At 45.6% G+C, this 18,584-nt stretch overlaps 2 protein-coding genes across 2 annotated transcripts in view; one reads left to right on the top strand and one right to left on the bottom strand.

Annotated features, from left to right (window-relative positions):
• LOC131890393 (rho GTPase-activating protein 32-like) overlaps positions 1–13,991 on the top strand; it is a gene marked incomplete at its 5' end in the record, with an annotated part of 44,433 nt that extends 30,442 nt beyond the window's left edge. Inside the window, 8 exon segments of the mRNA XM_059239733.1 lie at positions 7,622–8,030; positions 8,567–8,669; positions 8,811–9,038; positions 9,444–10,077; positions 10,141–11,416; positions 11,486–11,737; positions 11,810–11,911; positions 11,989–13,991. Of these exon segments, the coding sequence (XP_059095716.1) occupies positions 7,622–8,030; positions 8,567–8,669; positions 8,811–9,038; positions 9,444–10,077; positions 10,141–11,416; positions 11,486–11,737; positions 11,810–11,911; positions 11,989–13,721 (4,737 nt within the window). The 3' untranslated portion in view covers positions 13,722–13,991.
• Positions 13,906–18,072, bottom strand: LOC131890396 (DNA mismatch repair protein Mlh1-like). The gene is made up of 6 exons (XM_059239735.1): positions 18,039–18,072; positions 16,794–16,999; positions 16,438–16,695; positions 15,040–15,834; positions 14,786–14,969; positions 13,906–14,713 (listed from the first exon to the last, which is right to left on the bottom strand). The coding sequence occupies exons 1-6, from the start codon at positions 18,052–18,054 to the stop codon at positions 14,007–14,009; spliced, it is 2,166 nt and encodes a 721-aa protein (XP_059095718.1). The 5' UTR covers positions 18,055–18,072; the 3' UTR covers positions 13,906–14,006.
• Between the last annotated feature and the right edge of the window lie 512 nt (positions 18,073–18,584).

Here is an 18,584-nt window from a genome sequence, read left to right as displayed (position 1 = left end):
AAAATGGAGGATTTCCTGCCTGAGCTTCAATTCCAAATCGAGTATTCTCTCTAATAGGGGCTTTGATTTCTTTTCGGCCGGAGGATGCGATAAGCCCGTCACTTTTGTTTAATTGATTTTCAATCACTTGGATCCGTTGAGCATATGTTTTCCAGCTTGACCTACATTTAGGGCTCATTACTTCATACAAGCTAGATGGCATTGATTCTCAACTACTTGAGTCTTGAAGAACTTTTTTTGCGCCCGTCAAATGACTCGATACATTCCACACCCCTTAACGACCTTATTGAAAGAAGTTCTCTTAGAGATCACACGGCAAAGGAATTTTTGCTCGCTGGATGCCATGATATCGTTTTAATTCTATCATCAATTACATGTTAGAAGCTCCTCTACTACCTACTACAACATGAAAACGGTCGTCATCCAGAGAATCAAGCATTCGTTCGTTATCCCTCTTCCATTTTTCTCCAATCCTCTTTGTGTTAATGTACGCTTTTTGGTCTTTGTCGTTTTCCTGGATGTTGGTTCGGGTCCGTTTACTGAGAAACACCAATCCCGTGGTGAAAGACACGACAATAGAGCTGCAAAGTGTTTGCGTGTTCGTGGTTGTTGTTAGTGGTACATCTTTATGGTTGTCTCTCACCCTAAGAAAGTGTTCGAATTAGTCTCATAAGTTACAACGAAAACTAGAAACCCCTCCTTGAAAGTCTACCGTAGTTGGACAAGTGCTAGGCGCGTTTTACGGCCTGATTGAGGGAGGACCTACACGTACGTGCCCGTGCCTCTCTCTCTTCCCACCACAAGCACCACATGCCACTCATATTGTCTGCTTGAAGGCCGGACATGGCCAACTTTTCAAAGTACCTCCTCACCGCTGATACACTCTGGCATGCATGCCCGAATCACCACTATCGAGGAGGGACTCCGATGGCTTGGCATGTCTACATACTGTCTCGTCTGCCCGTTCAAGTTGGGTTTCAAAGCGTTTTTGTTCCACTACTTGTTCACTCTGGAGTCCACTTGTTCTGTTCCTGACTGTGCGGCGAATCTGAATGTGTGCGTGTCAAAGACATGGAACGATCGAGGAGAACGAAAGAGAGAGAGAGAGAGAGAGAGATAGAGAGAGAGAGAGTGTGTGTGTGTGTTTGTTCCGTGTTTCTGTGAGACATGGAGGGAAAGAGAGAGAGAGAGGGAGAGAGATTGGCCTGGAATGAAGCAGTGAAAGAGCGTCAGTTCATGTGTGGAAGTGGATGTGAAATGGTCTGGTAGTTTAGCTCGATCTTCCAATTGGAGAGGCTGGCTTTGGGGCGACAAGTGACAAACCGTTTTGACGAAAACAGTGGTCTCTGTTCGTGTGGGCATCAGTCCAGGCTTCTCGTTCATGAAATAACAGATCTACAGCGTTGTTCGATCTGATTTGGCAACATGGCTCCCCAACCATTGTGATGGTTTGTCCAAGTGAGGTGGTAGTGCATTTCAATCACAACACGGCGAGCGCAATTGGTGTGAGTAGGTCAAACAACCAACATGCTCGTACCTCTTCATATGTCAACAACCATCATGGGAGCAGTGCCAGTGCAGACTCATCTCTGAACTCGATCAATCGCAATAAAAGCTATGGTGGAAGTCTGAGAAAAACCATTCGCACGGTAAGCCCAGGCATTAAAAAGTAGAGGCGGTTGTGGGAGTCATCTACGAATTCTACTGACCATCAATATGACTCGTTGGGGGACTGGTTTCGTTTTACGACGTGTGCCCATCGCAATGACGTTGATGATGTCATCCCACCTTCCAAGAACCAACGTACCACAGTTGTTCGCAACATATGGCACTTTGTGGCCAATGCGATCCAATTTTTGGCACATTTCTTGGCTAGCCTATAGCCCATTCTGGGATGGCTCATTGAGCTTTGGTTAAAAAAAAAAAGATCGACTCCTTGAGTGAAACTGGTTTTCTTACTCGGCATCAAAGAGGTACTTATCTCGCAGTGTTTTCGACCTAGCATAGATGGACCCTGACCAATAAATTACTCGTCACTCCAATCCAGAGAGTTGAGACGCAGGACTCTCTCGTCCATTGGTTGTGCCCAACGAATTCTCTTAAATAACAGGCCAATGGCTCATCCCATATTAGGCGGCCATTTTATGACCGCTGCAGTATGCTCAGTCGTCATTGAAGTGGCAATGTTAATTGTGACTGTTTGTCAAGCATGTTCATTGCACAGTTGTGACTTCAATTCCGATGCTTGGGACGGGGAATTTGAGCCCCATACTGTCGTAACTAGTAATACAAAAGAGCTCTGTTCGAGCAGTATCCAAATGAGCAGTACATAAACACAGAGATCACTTTTGTTCGACGTGTCTCATATTTCTCTGTCGCCAAGTCACCTCGTGTCCGGACACTTTACTAATTGTATGTATTCCTTGTGATATTGAGAGCAATGGCGAGCGAGGGACAAGTGAACACTTAAACATTTGAACCGAAGAGACAAGTGTGCGCCTTCTTTTCTGACCTAGATCATCGTACGAGCACCAACGGCGACCGAGATCGCTGGCCAATTGTCTTTTCGTCGTTGCGAAAACTGTGCGATCTTCCCATTGTTCGCAAGTGTGTCTCCGCAACAAAGTGCTTCACTCACTGAAGATAGACAGGGCCATAAAAAATATGGCAAGTTTACCCAGAGACTCGCCAAGGCAGCCAGCCACTCCATCGGGATCTCGTTCCCCTTCTCGGGGATTGTGTTTTTGCATGAAATTGATGTGGGTGCGTGTGAGATTTCGTGGCCTCAGTTCTCAAGGAAGAACTTCACTACCTTCGAAAAGGATAATTCCGAGCAACTTCGCTATGAACGTTTGTGCCAAGCGGCATTGAAATCAGCTCCGATGTATGAATGGGCTGGGATCACGTTGCATAATGTCGTAATGAAAGCACGCATTTCTGCTCAACCACGCCGAAGACCTACTTGGGTCCGTGGTGAATGACTTGGAGATCGTGCATCTGGCCATTGCGACATCTCATCGGTTCCACTTATCCTTATCAATTTTTCGGCGATTCCATTTCATTAGTTTCTGTCAAGGAGATTTCTTGCCTCCTCACTTCGGTCGCTCTACGTAAGAGATCCCATCTCTTCCGCCGAGGTAAATAGGATAGGCAAATACGAATCATCATCTACCTGCTCCAAGTACCTTGTATATCCTATGTGCGTAGATCCTGCTCGAATGCTCCTGACTGATTTGTATTGCACATGAATTTGCACACATGTCTCATTTAGCCCAGGAAATGGAGATGAATGAGTCTGACTCATGAAACATGCCTACATAAGAGGACAGTGAAAGTTGTTCTTTCCGATCCTCGGGTGATTAGCTGCCCTCTCTTTGCTGCGACATTATTGACTCCGAAGGTCTCGGAATTGTAGGTACAACATTACGATATGCACCGAGGACGATGCTAATCGAAACCTGCAGGAGATGGAATTTAACCCGAAGTTAGTGAGGTGACCTGCAAACAGCGTCTTGAGTTGAGCGACTTTCCTTCACACTTGATGCTTCGAGTGTGGCTGTGAAATTGCAAGGAAAGACCAGCCAGAGGATCATCGTGATCATCTTGATCATCTTGATCATCATTCTCAATCACGTGTGCTCTGTCGATCGATCTAGCACAGTAATAGGTTGACGCGTCGAGCAATCGCGTTTGTGCAAAGGTAAATCAGGCTGGAGGCCATTATTGCTTGTACACAAATGTCGTGAGCATATACTTAGCTCCGGGATCAAAGATAATCATCACGTCGTCTATTGTGCGAGAATCAAGCCCTGTGTACACACTTTAAGCCACAGTCCCTGGGATGATTCTCATCAATCCGATTTTGTCGGCTGCTTGACCAATTGATCGAGCGATCAACCTGCGCACATTTAGGCTTCATTGTCAAATAGATGATACCACCACAGCCAGCCACGTGTTGAACCAGTCGGATATCTGGAGTTATCGCAAAAAAGGTGTGTCGTGTTGAGATTGGGACGGTCTCATTGATATTCATTCCATTGGGCTCGGTGGCTTTGGTGTACCAAATGGACTATAAATATGGGCGGGATTCTTGCCAAGCGAGTGCACACAACCATCAGTATGCAGATGCACTCGTACCAGTAGGTAGAGAACTCGTTCTTGAAATGTTGCCTCTGACCTATTTACCCAAAGCTTAGCTCGGATTGACTATTTACTCTTGATCCTACATCGACTTGGAGGTGACATGTACTTGAATGATTGTTTTACGAGCGATACTTCGGGTTTTTACCTGTCTATGGTTCGGCACAGGCTGTGGCTTGTCTCCGACGAAGTTATGGTTATAATTACGCTCAAGGCTCGAGTCTTGATCGCAATGTATTGCCAACGTAGGGCGTAAATTCTCGTCCTTAAGATGTATTCAACCTAAATCTTGCCTCAAGAGTCTGTGGGTTACATGTAATAAACTCCCCACATGATCAAGAAGTGGTTTGTAGTGGTAAAAGTGCTCAAAGAACCATATGATTGAAGAGGCACTAGATATCTGCTTCTCTCGCGGGACTAGTGGGCCAGTAATGACGGTAATGGCTCGTGAAATAATAGACGATCCCTTCATTACAAGTAGAGCTATTAGAGCCTCTCACGGATGAGAAAGAGTTGAAGTGGAGGTGATTGTAAAGTGGTGAAGAAGATTTGAGTTGCTCTCCAGTTCCGTTCCGTTCTCTCTTCACTTTCACCCATCTGAATACTCGATCCAAAACCTGTCTTGAGGGCTCTTTTGGGGGGTCGTATATCTGACGAACAAAGGTCGTTCAGGTAATAATAGTTTTTATCATCATTTTTTGTCAGACGGATAGTAGCAAGAGCAGGAGTAGTAGTAGTAGGAAATTTAGTAGTAGTGGAAGTTGTAACTGTTTCGAGTTCTCGTGAAGTCAATCACCACCCTTTCACGGATTGATCGTGCGTTTCAAGGGAAGAGCACGTTTGGGTTCTGTTTCTTTCTTTTCCTCTCTCCTTGTCCGTACCCACGTACTACATGGAGTCCAGGTAACCAAATCAAAATCCTCGTTTATGATTGTTTTATGGTGGTTGGTTGTTATGCCCTCAATTGGTTATGATGAGCACGAATTCATGCATTTCAAATTGATTCCAATCTTCCAATCATGCAATTCCTCTCCGAGAACCAATATTCATTTTTTTCCCTTCGAATGTTTTTTTTGATGGCTAAATTACTGGGTGTACAATGCACAGTTTACCTGTTCTTCCTGGGGTTTTGGGTGCTGCTATTCTTTCTTTGACGATGCCATTTTGGAGACAATGAGGAAGTGAAGAAGGTCTTAACTTTGGTCGATAGGAGAGGGGGGGAGGACTTCTTCTAGTGGAACCAACGAACTTGTAACGGTTCTAATTAGCCATTCGAAATGGGGAGGACTCTTCACAGGTAGATGAGAACTCCGACCCGTCAAGGATATTACAACAAAGCAAATTCTTTCCACCACTCATCAGGAGAACTCCAAAAGTGTCTACTTTGTCCGAGCCAGTCAATGGCAGAAAGAGTGAACACATTTTTACACATATTTCGTGATGCTTATTTTCTACCGTTGCTATGTTACCTGAAATGTAGGATAGAAGCTAAACGACGGCCAGATGGTCGCTTTAATATGAGGGGAGCAATTCGTTCAACCGACTTTGAAGCCAGTCCATTTTTCTTGGCACTCTGATCCCCCAATTGATGTTAGTAGTGATGCTGGTGGTGGTGATGATGATGATGAAAATGATGCTCATTTCATCCCCCTCCTCGCTTCTTCCTGATTCCTAATCCTGGTTCTGAAGGGAAAAGAACGGGCCTCAATCAACACTCTCTGGCACCTTGTTTGTACTGTGTTTGTCATGATTTCTTTGTAATGTTGTTGACGGATGAGGAGATTTGCCTTAGATCATTTGACCCACTTTCGATCCTCTTAAGATACTTCAAATCGGAGAATAGCAGAGAATAGACGAAAGAAGCGATCCTTTGGGCATTGAATTTTGTCGAATGAGGCTCGACCAAACTCATTCAGGTTTATGTCTAATACCCAAGAGCTGTGCTCACAAGTCTGTCCAGTTCTTTTCGGGCTGTTGCCAACTGAAATTCAGACCTTTTTTCATACAGTCATGATGATGCTCTTCAAGGTACCGCATTGGGACCATTGATCAATCATTTAACACTAATGGCCAAATCCACTCAAGTACCACGCCTACAAAACTAAAATGCTGACGTTTACAGAGATTGAATTGAACCTTGGGCCTTGATGTTTACTTGACTTCTGGTGCGGCGATAATTAAAACGTCGCCGCAGATTGTTTGTGGCTTGTGTGGCCAAGAGAGGCATTAAAAACCGTTCAATCTCGAAAGGGACCCCGGACCCTGAGCCAAGTGGACTTGGACAAGAAATCTTAATCAAAAGGCAGGATTTGGTAATCTGGTTTTTTTTCTATCAGTGACGCTTTAATTGCTACCGCCGCTGCCTAGTATCTGTGCGTCCAATCTAATGGAAGTCCGATTTTTTTTTAATTCTTCGTCCAAATGCCACTTTCATGATATTTTTCATGCCACAGTCCGTGTTAAATGCTGGACGACATTTTTCTGTTAATGACTACACGGATGTAGTAGAATGGTCAAACAGTAGTTAGGCTTTTGCCCTTGGCTGTGCACTGAGTGTACGCGTACGTACTACGTACTTGACGTGCCGACAGTGGTATGAGTTAACCACATGTTTATGTATATGGATACTATTCATGATCGCGAGATCAATTTCAAGATAAGAAGGTTTGGCATCAGCTTGGCTTTTTCGTTCATGACTTGGATTGAGGAGGCCCGTGAGAATATAGCTACACCCTGCCAAACCAATAAATATGATCTTCAATTGGGCGATGAAATGGGAGAAGACATGACGTTTTTGGATGATACTGTATATCAGATTTGACATCGGAAGACGACCGATTATGGAGGTGAGGTTTAGTAACACGTCGAACCTTACCGAATTAGCCTATTCAGATAGGCAAGTATCCTCAAGTCCGTCAGCTTCAGTGCCCAGTGCACGAACACACGTACGAGTACGTACCCTTCCGAGTCAAGTTTGGACTCCCCAAGAAAATGAGAGACCTTCAAAATCGACTTGGAAGTTGTGAGAATTGTATTCCCACTTTTGCCAAGAAAAACAAACGCACATCGATCAAGGAAGGTTCTGGGATGGACAGTCGAATTCTTGTAGTGGTGGCGTTCTTGGTATGCAAAAACAACAGGCCATGATTTATTGCTGGTTTCCAGAAAAAGGGAAGCAGAAACATCACATGGGAATGATCGGGATGTTTGGCCATGATTCGAATGGCACGACTGGCACCATGACTGGAATCTCAACTCTGACTAACTGAACAGATTGGGGGGATAAGGAAGCACCGGAAATGATTCACAGATTCGAGAGTCCAATACAATTTCTCACCTCACACGTCGACTCGATCATACATACTACATACTCGTACAGCCCAAAGTTTTCCCAGTCTTCAACCATTATAAAATACATCTGCTATCCATTTCGGAAGGAAGACCAAACCATTAAACAAGTTTTCATTTCCTCCTTTTCCAGGTCGGCGACATGATATCAGTGATTGACATGCCTCCTCCGGACGAATCAATTTGGTGGCGCGGGAAACGTGGCTTTGAGGTGGGCTTCTTCCCCGGTGAGTGCGTCGAGGTCATCGGTGACAAAGTTCCGCACGGCTTGAGCATCCCATTGAACTCGAATGGTGATTCGGGCGGCGATTCCGGGCTGGATAACGACTCCGCGGACTCGCCCTTGAGCAGCGGGGGAAGCTCGTCCGACCATCATCACCCGACCAAGCCCGTTCTCCGGAAGCACGGCAAACTGATCTCATTCTTCAGAAGCTTTATCCTCTCTCGACCCTCGCGGGGCAAGCTCAAGAAATCGGGTATTCTGAAGGAGCGCGTGTTTGGCTGCGATCTCTCGGAACATTTACTCAATACCGGCCAAGAGGGTAAATAATGTGATCTTACTCACTCACTCTGACAACACTGCTTTTTGACTCAGAGAGAGAGGGAAAATTGGGGAGAAACATCGTGAGGGAAATGTGAGACTGGCTTTGCCAGACTTGGCTGGCATTTTTTCCTGATTATCATTGATCATCTTTGGAAATGTTGACTCTAGCCAAAAGTTTATTTAATCGATTATCGAGCTAATGTATCATCTTCGGTTCTCTTTCACGGCATTTTCGTACTAATCTCACACGCGTCAATAAGCCATAATTTTACATTAAATGACCCTCCAAGGAGCGATGGGCGCAAAACGGGTGGGCAAGATGATTATTGTGCACATTTTTATGGGCAAAATTCTGATGGAGCGGCGTTTGTCCGCTCGTAGAGTGATACTCACATGGCTTGATAGAGAAGATATATACACTGTAACTTATTGAATAAGAAGGGATCGAGCAAGTTGGGCAACTTTGGCAACTCACTCATCCAAATGGACTTGATGCGTTCGTTATGACGTTATTTATGGCCTCTTTTGTTTCAGTTCCCCGTGTTCTAACGCATTGTGCCGAGTTCATTGAGGAAAGAGGAATCATTGATGGCATTTATCGCTTGTCAGGCATCGCCTCCAACATCCAGAAGCTGCGGTACGTACCCATGTTGAACACTTGAACCAATCGCTCGAGATTGATGTGTGGTATTTTGGGGTCGTTGTTGTTATTATTACTCTTGGTTGGTTACTGACTAATGGTTGTTTTCATTAAAGCGTGTCTTTCTTATCCTTGCAGAGTGGCTTTTGATGAGGATCGAGTGCCCAACCTGCACGATGACCGAGGCGTCCTCCAAGACATCCATTCCGTGTCCTCGCTAGTGAAGATGTACTTCCGAGAACTTCCTAATCCGATCTGCACCTACCACCTCTACGAGAAGTTTGTCGAGGCAGCCAAAGCCAAAGAGAATCAAAGGCTGGTCCTCCTCCGGGATGTGGTCCAACAACTCCCGCCTCCAAACTATCGGTAAGGTTTTTCTATGGGGTTCGCTACTTTATCAAGGTGTGTCGAATCGACCTTTCGCATGTGGGCAACTGTCAGTTCTGTAGTTATCTTGAATGAATGATGACAAGAAGAACGATGGCGGTTGTATTTAGAGCTCTTTCATGCCACTCAAAAGTGCTTGAATTAAGTCCTTCAATTACGAGATGGCAACATGGAAGTGGCAAAACATGACATGAGAGCTGGTCGGGGCTTGTCAAAGGTGTAGTCCCTTTTGAGGCTCTTTGATTGACGTCTCATGCACCTCGTACCGCTCTAATTGTATGCGATGTAGATCAACCTTCCCACCGACGAACATTTGTTAACTCCCCATGGAATTGCATTAATAGTCGACCAACATTATCCTTGGGATTTCTTTCGCATTTTCAGAACTCTGGAATACCTCTCGCGGCACTTGTATCGCGTCTCTCTTCGCGGGGGCGACACTGGAATGACGGCCAAGAACGTGGCCATCGTTTGGGCGCCCAATTTGCTTCGCTCAAAGAGCCTAGAAGTGGGTGGCGTGGCTGCCTTGCAAGGGGTGGGCGTTCAGGCCGTGGTCACCGAGTATCTCATCCGATATTGCGAACTGATTTTCAGTGATAAAATGCCCGTGTATCAGTCCATCACTAGCTCACCCACTCCGAAGAAGCAGTTGCGGCCCAAGAGTCTGGCCATTTCCACGCCCACCAAGTTGTTGAGCTTGGACGAGGCTCGCAATCGAGCCTTGAGCTCCGCCGGGAACGGTGCGGCCACCACGGCGTGCGGCATCCCTTTGGTCCAACAAGAAAGTCAGAGATATATTGAGGTGGGCGGTGGACCCGAGAAGCTCCCTCCCAAATATCACACTGTGATCGATTTGCCCAGCCGAAAAGGTTCGAGCGGAGGAAGCCTGAAGCATCACCGAAGGTCGCCCATTGCGTGGAAGAACATCTTCAGTGGGAGGAACAAGGGCAAACCCGGTGTGCAGAGGAAACTGGATCTCAACGATATTAAAGTAACGAACAGATACACGAATACCAGGGTGTGTTCAAAAGAAAGCACGGCCAAACATAACACACTCACCCCATTGCTTGTTTTGTTTCAGTCTGATATTAATTCGACCCTTAACGGCGCTGGCAATCGTCAAGTACAAACCTTGCTCTCTCAACATCACCATCAGAATCTGCGCCCCGTTCGAAGTGCCGAGTCCCTCATTCAACCGGCTCCGAGCTCGTTGGAAGGAATCACCGATAATCCTCGCTTGTTGCTCGAGACCAATCCGATCTCGCACGCCTCTCAAAAGACTGAGTCCGCCTTCAAACTGAGGCCGGAAGACATCTCTACCCATACCAAAGTCAACCCGAGCGATGAACCTCCAACTTCGCCCAATGAGTCCCGACCCATCTCCATGGATTTGGACGAATTGGCACCGCTGGAACTCGTACAAAGAGCCATGGGCCAATCTTCGATCAAAAACTCACCTCGAACCCACAGTCGATCCAGTTCACACGACTCGTATTTCGAGCGGAAGCTCTCGGCTCAATTCAAGTCCGGTGAGGAAGGGGATGAGCTGTTGAGTCCGGTGGAGAGAGAACCCAGTGGGTTAGAGTCCAACTTGGATCTGAGCGAGATCCAGATGAACTTTGAACTGGAGGATAACGAGATGAGGATCTTCTCGGAGGACGAGGCCACCATGATGTCCAATTCCGTTGGGAGTGACATGAACAAGTCTCCTCTGGACGAATACAAACAGTTCGGGGGTGGCGGGATTTCGGCCTTGAAGCGGGCCCCCAAGATCTTGGAGGGTTCCGACGAGGGCTCGCCCAAAGCCAGAAAGATGAGCTTTCGCGAGAAATTCAAACGCTTCACCTCGCCCACTCCCAATCGAAAAGAGACCCCAGGGCTTGTCGGGGGTATTGTCAAAGAACCCGAAGTTCACGCACACCATACTTCCTTGAAGGACAAAATCGTGGGAGCACTCAGCCCGGAAAGTCTTCGGAAGAAACCCGCCGGATCAGAAATCCCCATGATGTATGAATCACCACAAATACCTTTACAGTCTACTTTGGCTACAACTTCAACGACCACATCAACCGCCAGTACGACTACAGTAACTACTGTTACTTCTACTACTTCGACTGAAACAGTCACTGCCACCGCCACAACGGGAGAAAGTCCCGAAGATGACGATAATGTTGATGCGGTGGCGTCCTCAAATGGTCTACCTCTTTCGCCTTCCATCAATTTTATTGATGCGTCTATGCACGAGTCATTGGAGAAGAAAGACGACAAAGACAGTGATGACATCAATAGTCCTGGAGAAAACACTCCGGACGAACTCGAAGAAGAGTTCGACGATGACCAACAAACTGTCATTTCAGGTAAGGAAGGCATGACATATTCGTTTTTTTTTGCATAGATATTTAATTCCTGTTTTTTCCAAAATACAGCTTCCAGCTTAGAGAAGAAACTGCTCCGACAAGACCTGCCCTACAATCATCCTCACCACCACCATCACCACCAGCAACAAAGGCTCTCTGTGGCCTCGAGAAGTACAAATGAAGACTTGACTTCCATATCAAGCTCAAACAGTCAAGCTCAAACTGACCAACTCGTGATTGCCGCTCAAATCCATCACGTTCCAATTATTGAGGAGGGTTTCAATCATGTGCGACAAGAGCAATTCCCCATCATTGAAACCAGTGCGTTGGCAAATACTTCTTCTTCTGGTTATTTTGTATCAGGATTTCACATCAGACTCGCATTTGTTACAGCTCATGAAGAGACCCAACCCGTTTTCGAACCCGACAATCGGGTGAACGAACTGTCAGAACTAGAGGACGATGTCAAAAGGAAACCCGGTATGGATTTGCGAGGTAAAGACCCGTTTTCATTATTCCAAAACTTGGGGAAATAAATGGCCGGTTATAATCAACGGCAAATCTTTTTCCAGTGTCGCCTTCGTTGTCTTCAAGCTACCATCCAGAATCGAGCGACGAGAGTGTCTTGATCAGTAGTCCCTCCCTAAGGAATCCTCATCTTCAGACGGTACAAGCCTCAATCGACACCCTTCAAAGCCTGGTCCAAGACGAAGGCAGTTTGGGATGTATCAGTCCCATTCCCACCAGTCTTCACAACCTCTCAAACAGCAATCCCACGTCTTGCACTCAATTTGATCGCGAATCCGACCACGAGGGGGACCCCAGCAAGTCGGCCATCATCATCGAGGAAATCATCACCGAAACTTTTGACACGGCTCCGACCAATCTATCCCTGAAGGTTAAGGACAAAAGCGACGAGGAAGACGACGATCATGATGAGTTGATCTTGATTTCGAGCATGAAAGGGGAGTACCTAAAACGCGACACCGACCCTCATATGGAAGTGGATCAGCCTGAAAAGATGGATTACGATGAGAGCGTGGTTTCGGCCATGTCCATGGCCCTGCCAATTCAAACGGTGGAGAAATCCAAGACGAATGCAACCTTGGACATGAGTGCTCCCATCGTGTATCAAGCCAAAACTAGCACTCATATTGTCAGACACGTGGCCCTTCCGGATCCGAAAATGGCCCCATCGCCCACGACACCATCTACTTCGTCTTCGAGTAAAGGGTTCAGTCCTAGTCCAACGTTATCCCCCGTATCCCCCGCTCATCCTCGGTTGGCTTTGGTGGGACCCACGCCCTACCAACGAAGACCATCCGTGAGTAGTGTGAGTAGTTGCGAGGATAAGCCCTCCTCCTTCTCGCCTTCCCCACCCATTCCAAAGCCAAGGAACATTTCCAAACCCCCCACGCCCAAGTTTGATATCATTGCCAATGATATTCCACTTGACGACGAGCCAAAACTTTCGTCGGGAGATGAAGAAGGCGAACTCACCGAGGAAAAGGCATTCAGTTTACCTCCGGGGATCGATGACATGGATACCGGTGCCATCACCAACAGTTTATCAATGACGCCACCAAAAGTCAAGGAGAAGCGGCTGACGTTCAGTGAACCCGCCAAACGGTTGACCGTCTCGAAATCGGTGGATCGAATTGAGTTCAAGACCCGCTTAAGCACTACTTCGCTTCACGCTCAAATCGAAGAAGAGCATACTTTGGTGAATGAGGAACCACCTCTCCAAAGGAGGAACTCGATCCACAACGTACCATTCGTCGATGTGAGTGATCCGCAGACCCGTGAACGAATGGAGCGCTACAAGGAAGAGCGAAGATCCATGTTAAGGGCCAAGTATAAGGTGGAGGACTACAAAACCAAAAAGGTCAGTGTGGAGGAAATCGAGCCGCCCAAACCCAAGGCTCGGAGATCAGTCCCGTCCTCTCCAACCCTCGAGGTCCCGCCCATTGTCCTACCTCACAAAGTCCCTCAGGAGGAGAATCGTCCAGTGGAACATGTAGAGATGAGGAAGAAGAAAAGTCCTATGATGGAGGCCCCCAAGCCTAGGGAGAGGTCGTTCAATGGGTCCAAGAAGAATACCATTGAGGATGAGGTCAATGTGAAGGAGAGAGCCGCCATTTTTGGCGTGTCCAAAACCCGCGAGAACAAACTTCGAACGGTTTCATTGGCAACGCCCGGAGTGAAGAACAACAATCGCCAAGATCGCCGAACTTCACTTGATAAGTCGCCTCCAGGAGCCCCGAGCAAGATCAAGAACATGGCCGCCATGTTCGAGCAGAAATGAATGATTGGGCAGAACTTGACCGGCTTCAACTATTGGCTGTGATTTTAGTTTTCGGTCGAGTCAGCTTCGATTTGTTCGTTGATTTGTGAAAGTGAGCCGAATTCAAATCCCTGAGGAGAATGACGATTTCTCGAATTGATTATTATCCTTCGTTATTATGTTCAAATGATTTGTCGCCTTTGCTTGAACTATATTATCATTTCTATTGTTGTTTTTTGTTTTAACGAGAAAAGAACGTTTTCAAATAAATTTTAAAGTCACACATATAAACTTTGCTCTTCGGTTTTAACACCGCTCAAACACTTTGTAAAGGTCGGGTAAATCCGCAGCTTGGACGAACGTCATATCTTCAAGGCAAGTTTTCGGCAGGTAGAGTGACTTTTTGGCATGATGGAAGATCACTTGCTCCACCACAAATTTCCAATGATCCTCCGGAACATCTTGGGTCAGGTTGTGCTGATCCGCGTCATATCGCGAGGCGGTATCGGCTTTAAAGGCGTAAAACCGCGCGGTTTCTCGGCAGAAGCTATCGAAGCAAGCCTGCTCCTCGTCCCAATTTACTTCAGTGGCCAATCGCATGATGAACAAAGGCAGTTCATCGAGCGAAGGTACATAATCCGCCAACAGCATTGGTATCGAGTGCAACTTCTGATCTTTGTCGATTTCCATTGAGAAGTAATCATCCAGCATCTCGGATTGGTCTGTCAAGGATCGAGCCACAAAATCGGCCAGATTTTCCTTGGGTCCGTCGGATTCGGTCCAACCAGATTCGGGATTATCCAGAGCAATCAGGACCAATTCGCGGATGGATACAGGTGGGTTCAAGCGGATGGCATCGAGATTGCCAAAATCCCTCAGTAAGATCTGATAGAACAACTCGCATGAGATCGGATCGTTCTTGACAACGTACAATTTGGTGGCGTGCTGAATCAAGGAGAATCGGCGATTAATACAACCAACAAATGTGTGATCGGCCACGAGTTCCCTGAGAGCTAAAATTGACAAATTTCATGAGGCAAACAAGGACTGATTGAGCGAAAGCTAAATTGGATGCTATTACAAACCTGCATGAGATTGATTTTGAACGCGATCACGGAGATTCTTAATACTGGCCAAGCGAATCACTCGCTTATTGGAGGGACTGTTCAGCTCCAAGGAATCATTTTTGCTTGGGGCAATTGGCGATTGGTCCAGTTTTTTCAATTTCGATGGTGGTGAAGTAGACGGTTCACTTAAACCTTCATTGTCCTATGATCACGTTAGAAGACAATTGACTAAGTAAATTTACATCAATATCAATAATAAATGCCTCACTTACGATCAAGGGTTTTTCCGTTGGCTTGGAAGCTTTAGCAGGAATAGGCGATGATTTGGAAAAGGATAGGAATTTGTCCATTTTTTGCTCTCGAGAATCCGTTCGAATCATATTTTTAGGGGGCGGAGCTAACCCTGAAGTAGAGGCTTGAAGGCGTTCCAATTTGGGTATTGGCGCTCCCGGTAATAATCCTTGAGTCAGGAAGGTTCGCGAGGTGTTCGAGCCCAATAACTTGGCATCGACGGCCTGTTGAATCGATTCCACGATCTCATCCTGGTGCAGAAAATGGACCTCGTGTTTGGTGGGATGAACATTGACATCCACGTTCTCAGGTGCGATTTCCAAGGACATGTAGATGAAAGGATGGGTGCCTTTCGGCAGATAGGCGTTGTACACCATTTGCAGGGACCGCTTGAGCCCGGCATGATCCACTAAACGATGGTTGATGAATAGCAAAAAGTTGAACTTTTTGCAGTTGTAATTGACATTGGTGATCCAGCCAGACATTTTGAATTTGAGTCGAGCTGAATCTGCTGTGGCGACCTCAATAAGCTCTTTGGCCATGGCGTGACCAAAGATTTGTCCAATGTTGGTCTGGAGCGTGGCGTCCTTAGTCGTCCGTACATAAGGCGTGGTGTCCTTGTCCTTTTTCAGACTGAAGCCCGCCCGTCCCGAGTTATGAATGGCGTACTTGGCCACCATGTCCGCGGATCGGTTAAACTCCTCGGCGCCCGATTTCAAGGCGCGTTTCCGTGTAGGCAAGTTATAAAAAAGGTCTTCCACCGTGATTTGCGTGCCCTAAGTAAAATCAGGATATGCTTTGTTGGTTGATTTAATGCCTGATGCTTTCGAACTGCGTGGGCCAACCGTAACCAAAGGACTTACAGTGGTATCGAAATCGAGAGCTCTGAACAGCTTGGCTTTGTTGCTCGTTGATTGCTCAGAACATGGATTACAATCGCTAGTACACTGGCTTGAAATGTAGCTAATTACAATTACAAAACGATGTCCAAGCCATTCTTCGGAAATTAATTCTTTTTTTCATGAGAAAAGCTTGGACAACTGTTTCACCAATGAAGGAACACATTGCAATGGTAGTTGGTTATCAAAATATCTCCATGCTTAAAATACAATTAATCACAATAGCAATCATTTTGATTTTACATGTAATTAGTCAAAATTGCATTCTTCTTCTTTTTATCCATCACAATTCAAAGGTAAGGTGGTCTAAGAATAATATCAGATTGAAGACGCGAGAATTTTGAATTTGCTCGCGGTTGGTTGAATGTCATATATATATATATATATCACTGTCATCCTGAACCGGGCAGGTATCCAAGATACATTACATATTTTGCAGCCCAGTCTACATACATGTATGAATTGAACGGGTCGGTTTACCTGATTAGCCGCCATAGACAAGGGTGAGCCTTGGAGGTGACCATCCAGAAACACAGCCTTCTTGCCCACCACATCCGAGGCGGTCTTGGTCAGGACGGTCAATTTGGCCACGTGGGATATGGAAGCCAAGGCTTCCCCGCGGAATCCGTAGGTGGCGATCGAGCTCAAATCCTCGAATTGTTTCAACTTGGACGTGGTGAATCGTTCGCACAGAATGGGCAGGTCATCGTGTCGAATGCCACTCCCATTGTCCGAAATCTGGGCTCAAATAGAATTATTTCACACCAAGATTTCCATTCCAAGGAATAGGCGTCGTTCATATTGTTGATCTCTGTACTTAGTTCCCATGTACTTACTTGGAGTAGAATCAGTCCCCCTTGTTTGAGAATGATTTGAATTGAAGTGGATCCGGCATCCAAGCAGTTTTCCAGCAGCTCTTTCAAGGCGTTACACGGCCGTTGAACCACCTCGCCCGCCGCTATCCGATTGACCACGGCCGTTTCAAGGCGCAGAATTGGAGCCGCTGTCAAGGTCATTGGGTGCTCGTTTCGGCAATGCACTTCTAAAATAAGGGAGCGACATCAACAATGGAATGGAACAATGCCAGCCACAACATGCATGGGTTTGTCGATTCATAGAGCGGGAGAAGACCAAGAGTACGAATTTCAACCGTCAGAGGGAGAGAGGACTTCAGATTTAGAGGTTGAGAGAAACCACGCGAGGTATCTATCGAGTTTTGTCTGCCAACAGGAGATTTTCGGCTCAACTTTTTTTTCTTGGTCTTGTGATTGTTGAAAGCTAGTCGAGCATTTCATGGATTGTTGAGTAGCCCTTGAACCGACGTTTTTAGAAAATGCAATCATATCTGATGGAGGGAACAGGTCAGACAATCTTAATTCCAACCATAAGAATCAATCAGATCCCACAAACTCGAAAAGAACAAAAAATGCTGGGAAAAACACTTGCTTTAATTGAAATTTATTTCTCATTACTTTGACCGATGGGTTTTTTGCTAACTTCCTTACCGCTAATGGGAATGAATCCCAAGAGGGATTTCAAACGCGAAAAAAAGGTATTAATTTAATTTACATTCCAAGTGCAAAAGGTGCAGACATATTTTTGGCATAGGTTTGTGATTTTTCAGTTACTTGGATATTTGACGTGTTTCATCAGATTTGCCCTTTTGACTTATTGCATTATCAGCAATTTTGACCTAAACTGAATTAAAATTGTCTTTGACACTTTTTAAGTCATAAAACTGGTCTCAAAATCAAGTCAAGTTGTCTGCCTGCTTTCGAAAAACAAAAAAGAAAACCTGCAATAACACAAGCTTTAATGCATAAATGAAAAAAATCACTGTGAGCCAACTACCACACCTACGAATCCCTACATTCAGTCATCAATATCCTCTCCTTTCACAAGATACCGTAAGTCACCTGCCCCACAGAACTCATCAAGAAGTTGGATGAGCCTAGGAGTGGTCACAGTGTTAAAAATACCTTTTAAAGTTTTGACGGAAATTCCCAAACACATCTTTGCATATATCTATCTCAAATAGTCATAGGGAACAACTTGACTCTATTACTTTATGGAATTTTAACCTTCGCCATTCGTCATCTTCTTTCCTGCTTCAATGTCCTGAAAAGAAGATAAAAACGACCTTTTTCCAATTGTAACAAAAGTTTGATGCAAACAATTACAACTGGCTTGGGACAGTGTATGGTACTCAACTTGGGACACTGGCACTTCATCATAGACCAATCAATCGCATTGAAATGGAACTCCAAGAACACAAATGGTACCATTTGGGTCAGTGGGAAATGGAACAGACTTAAAAGTCAATTGTTCAAGTCATGCACAATCGTCTAGTGTTTTCTTTCAATGCTTTTTTGCCAGGGATTGGGAGTTGAAAGTGTTGTTTCCGTCCAACAATTTAACTTTGGTCAAGAATTTGACCAGGAGTTAGCAAATCCGAAGTACTCTGGATTGCTAAAATGTAAAAGCAATTTTAGGTTCATACCAAGACATATTTTAAAAGGTGATTTCTCTAATATAGCATGTGCCATGAGTTCTTTTTTATTTTATCATTTCGCTTGACACTTCTATTCACCATTCACTTTTTGAAGACATTGTGATCCGTTTTATCG

This window comes from Tigriopus californicus, chromosome 11, assembly GCF_007210705.1.
Source record: "Tigriopus californicus strain San Diego chromosome 11, Tcal_SD_v2.1, whole genome shotgun sequence".
Taxonomy (NCBI): domain Eukaryota; kingdom Metazoa; phylum Arthropoda; class Copepoda; order Harpacticoida; family Harpacticidae; genus Tigriopus; species Tigriopus californicus.
The sequence above is the reverse complement of the archived record's forward strand: the minus strand, read 5'-3'. Positions and strand labels throughout refer to the sequence as shown.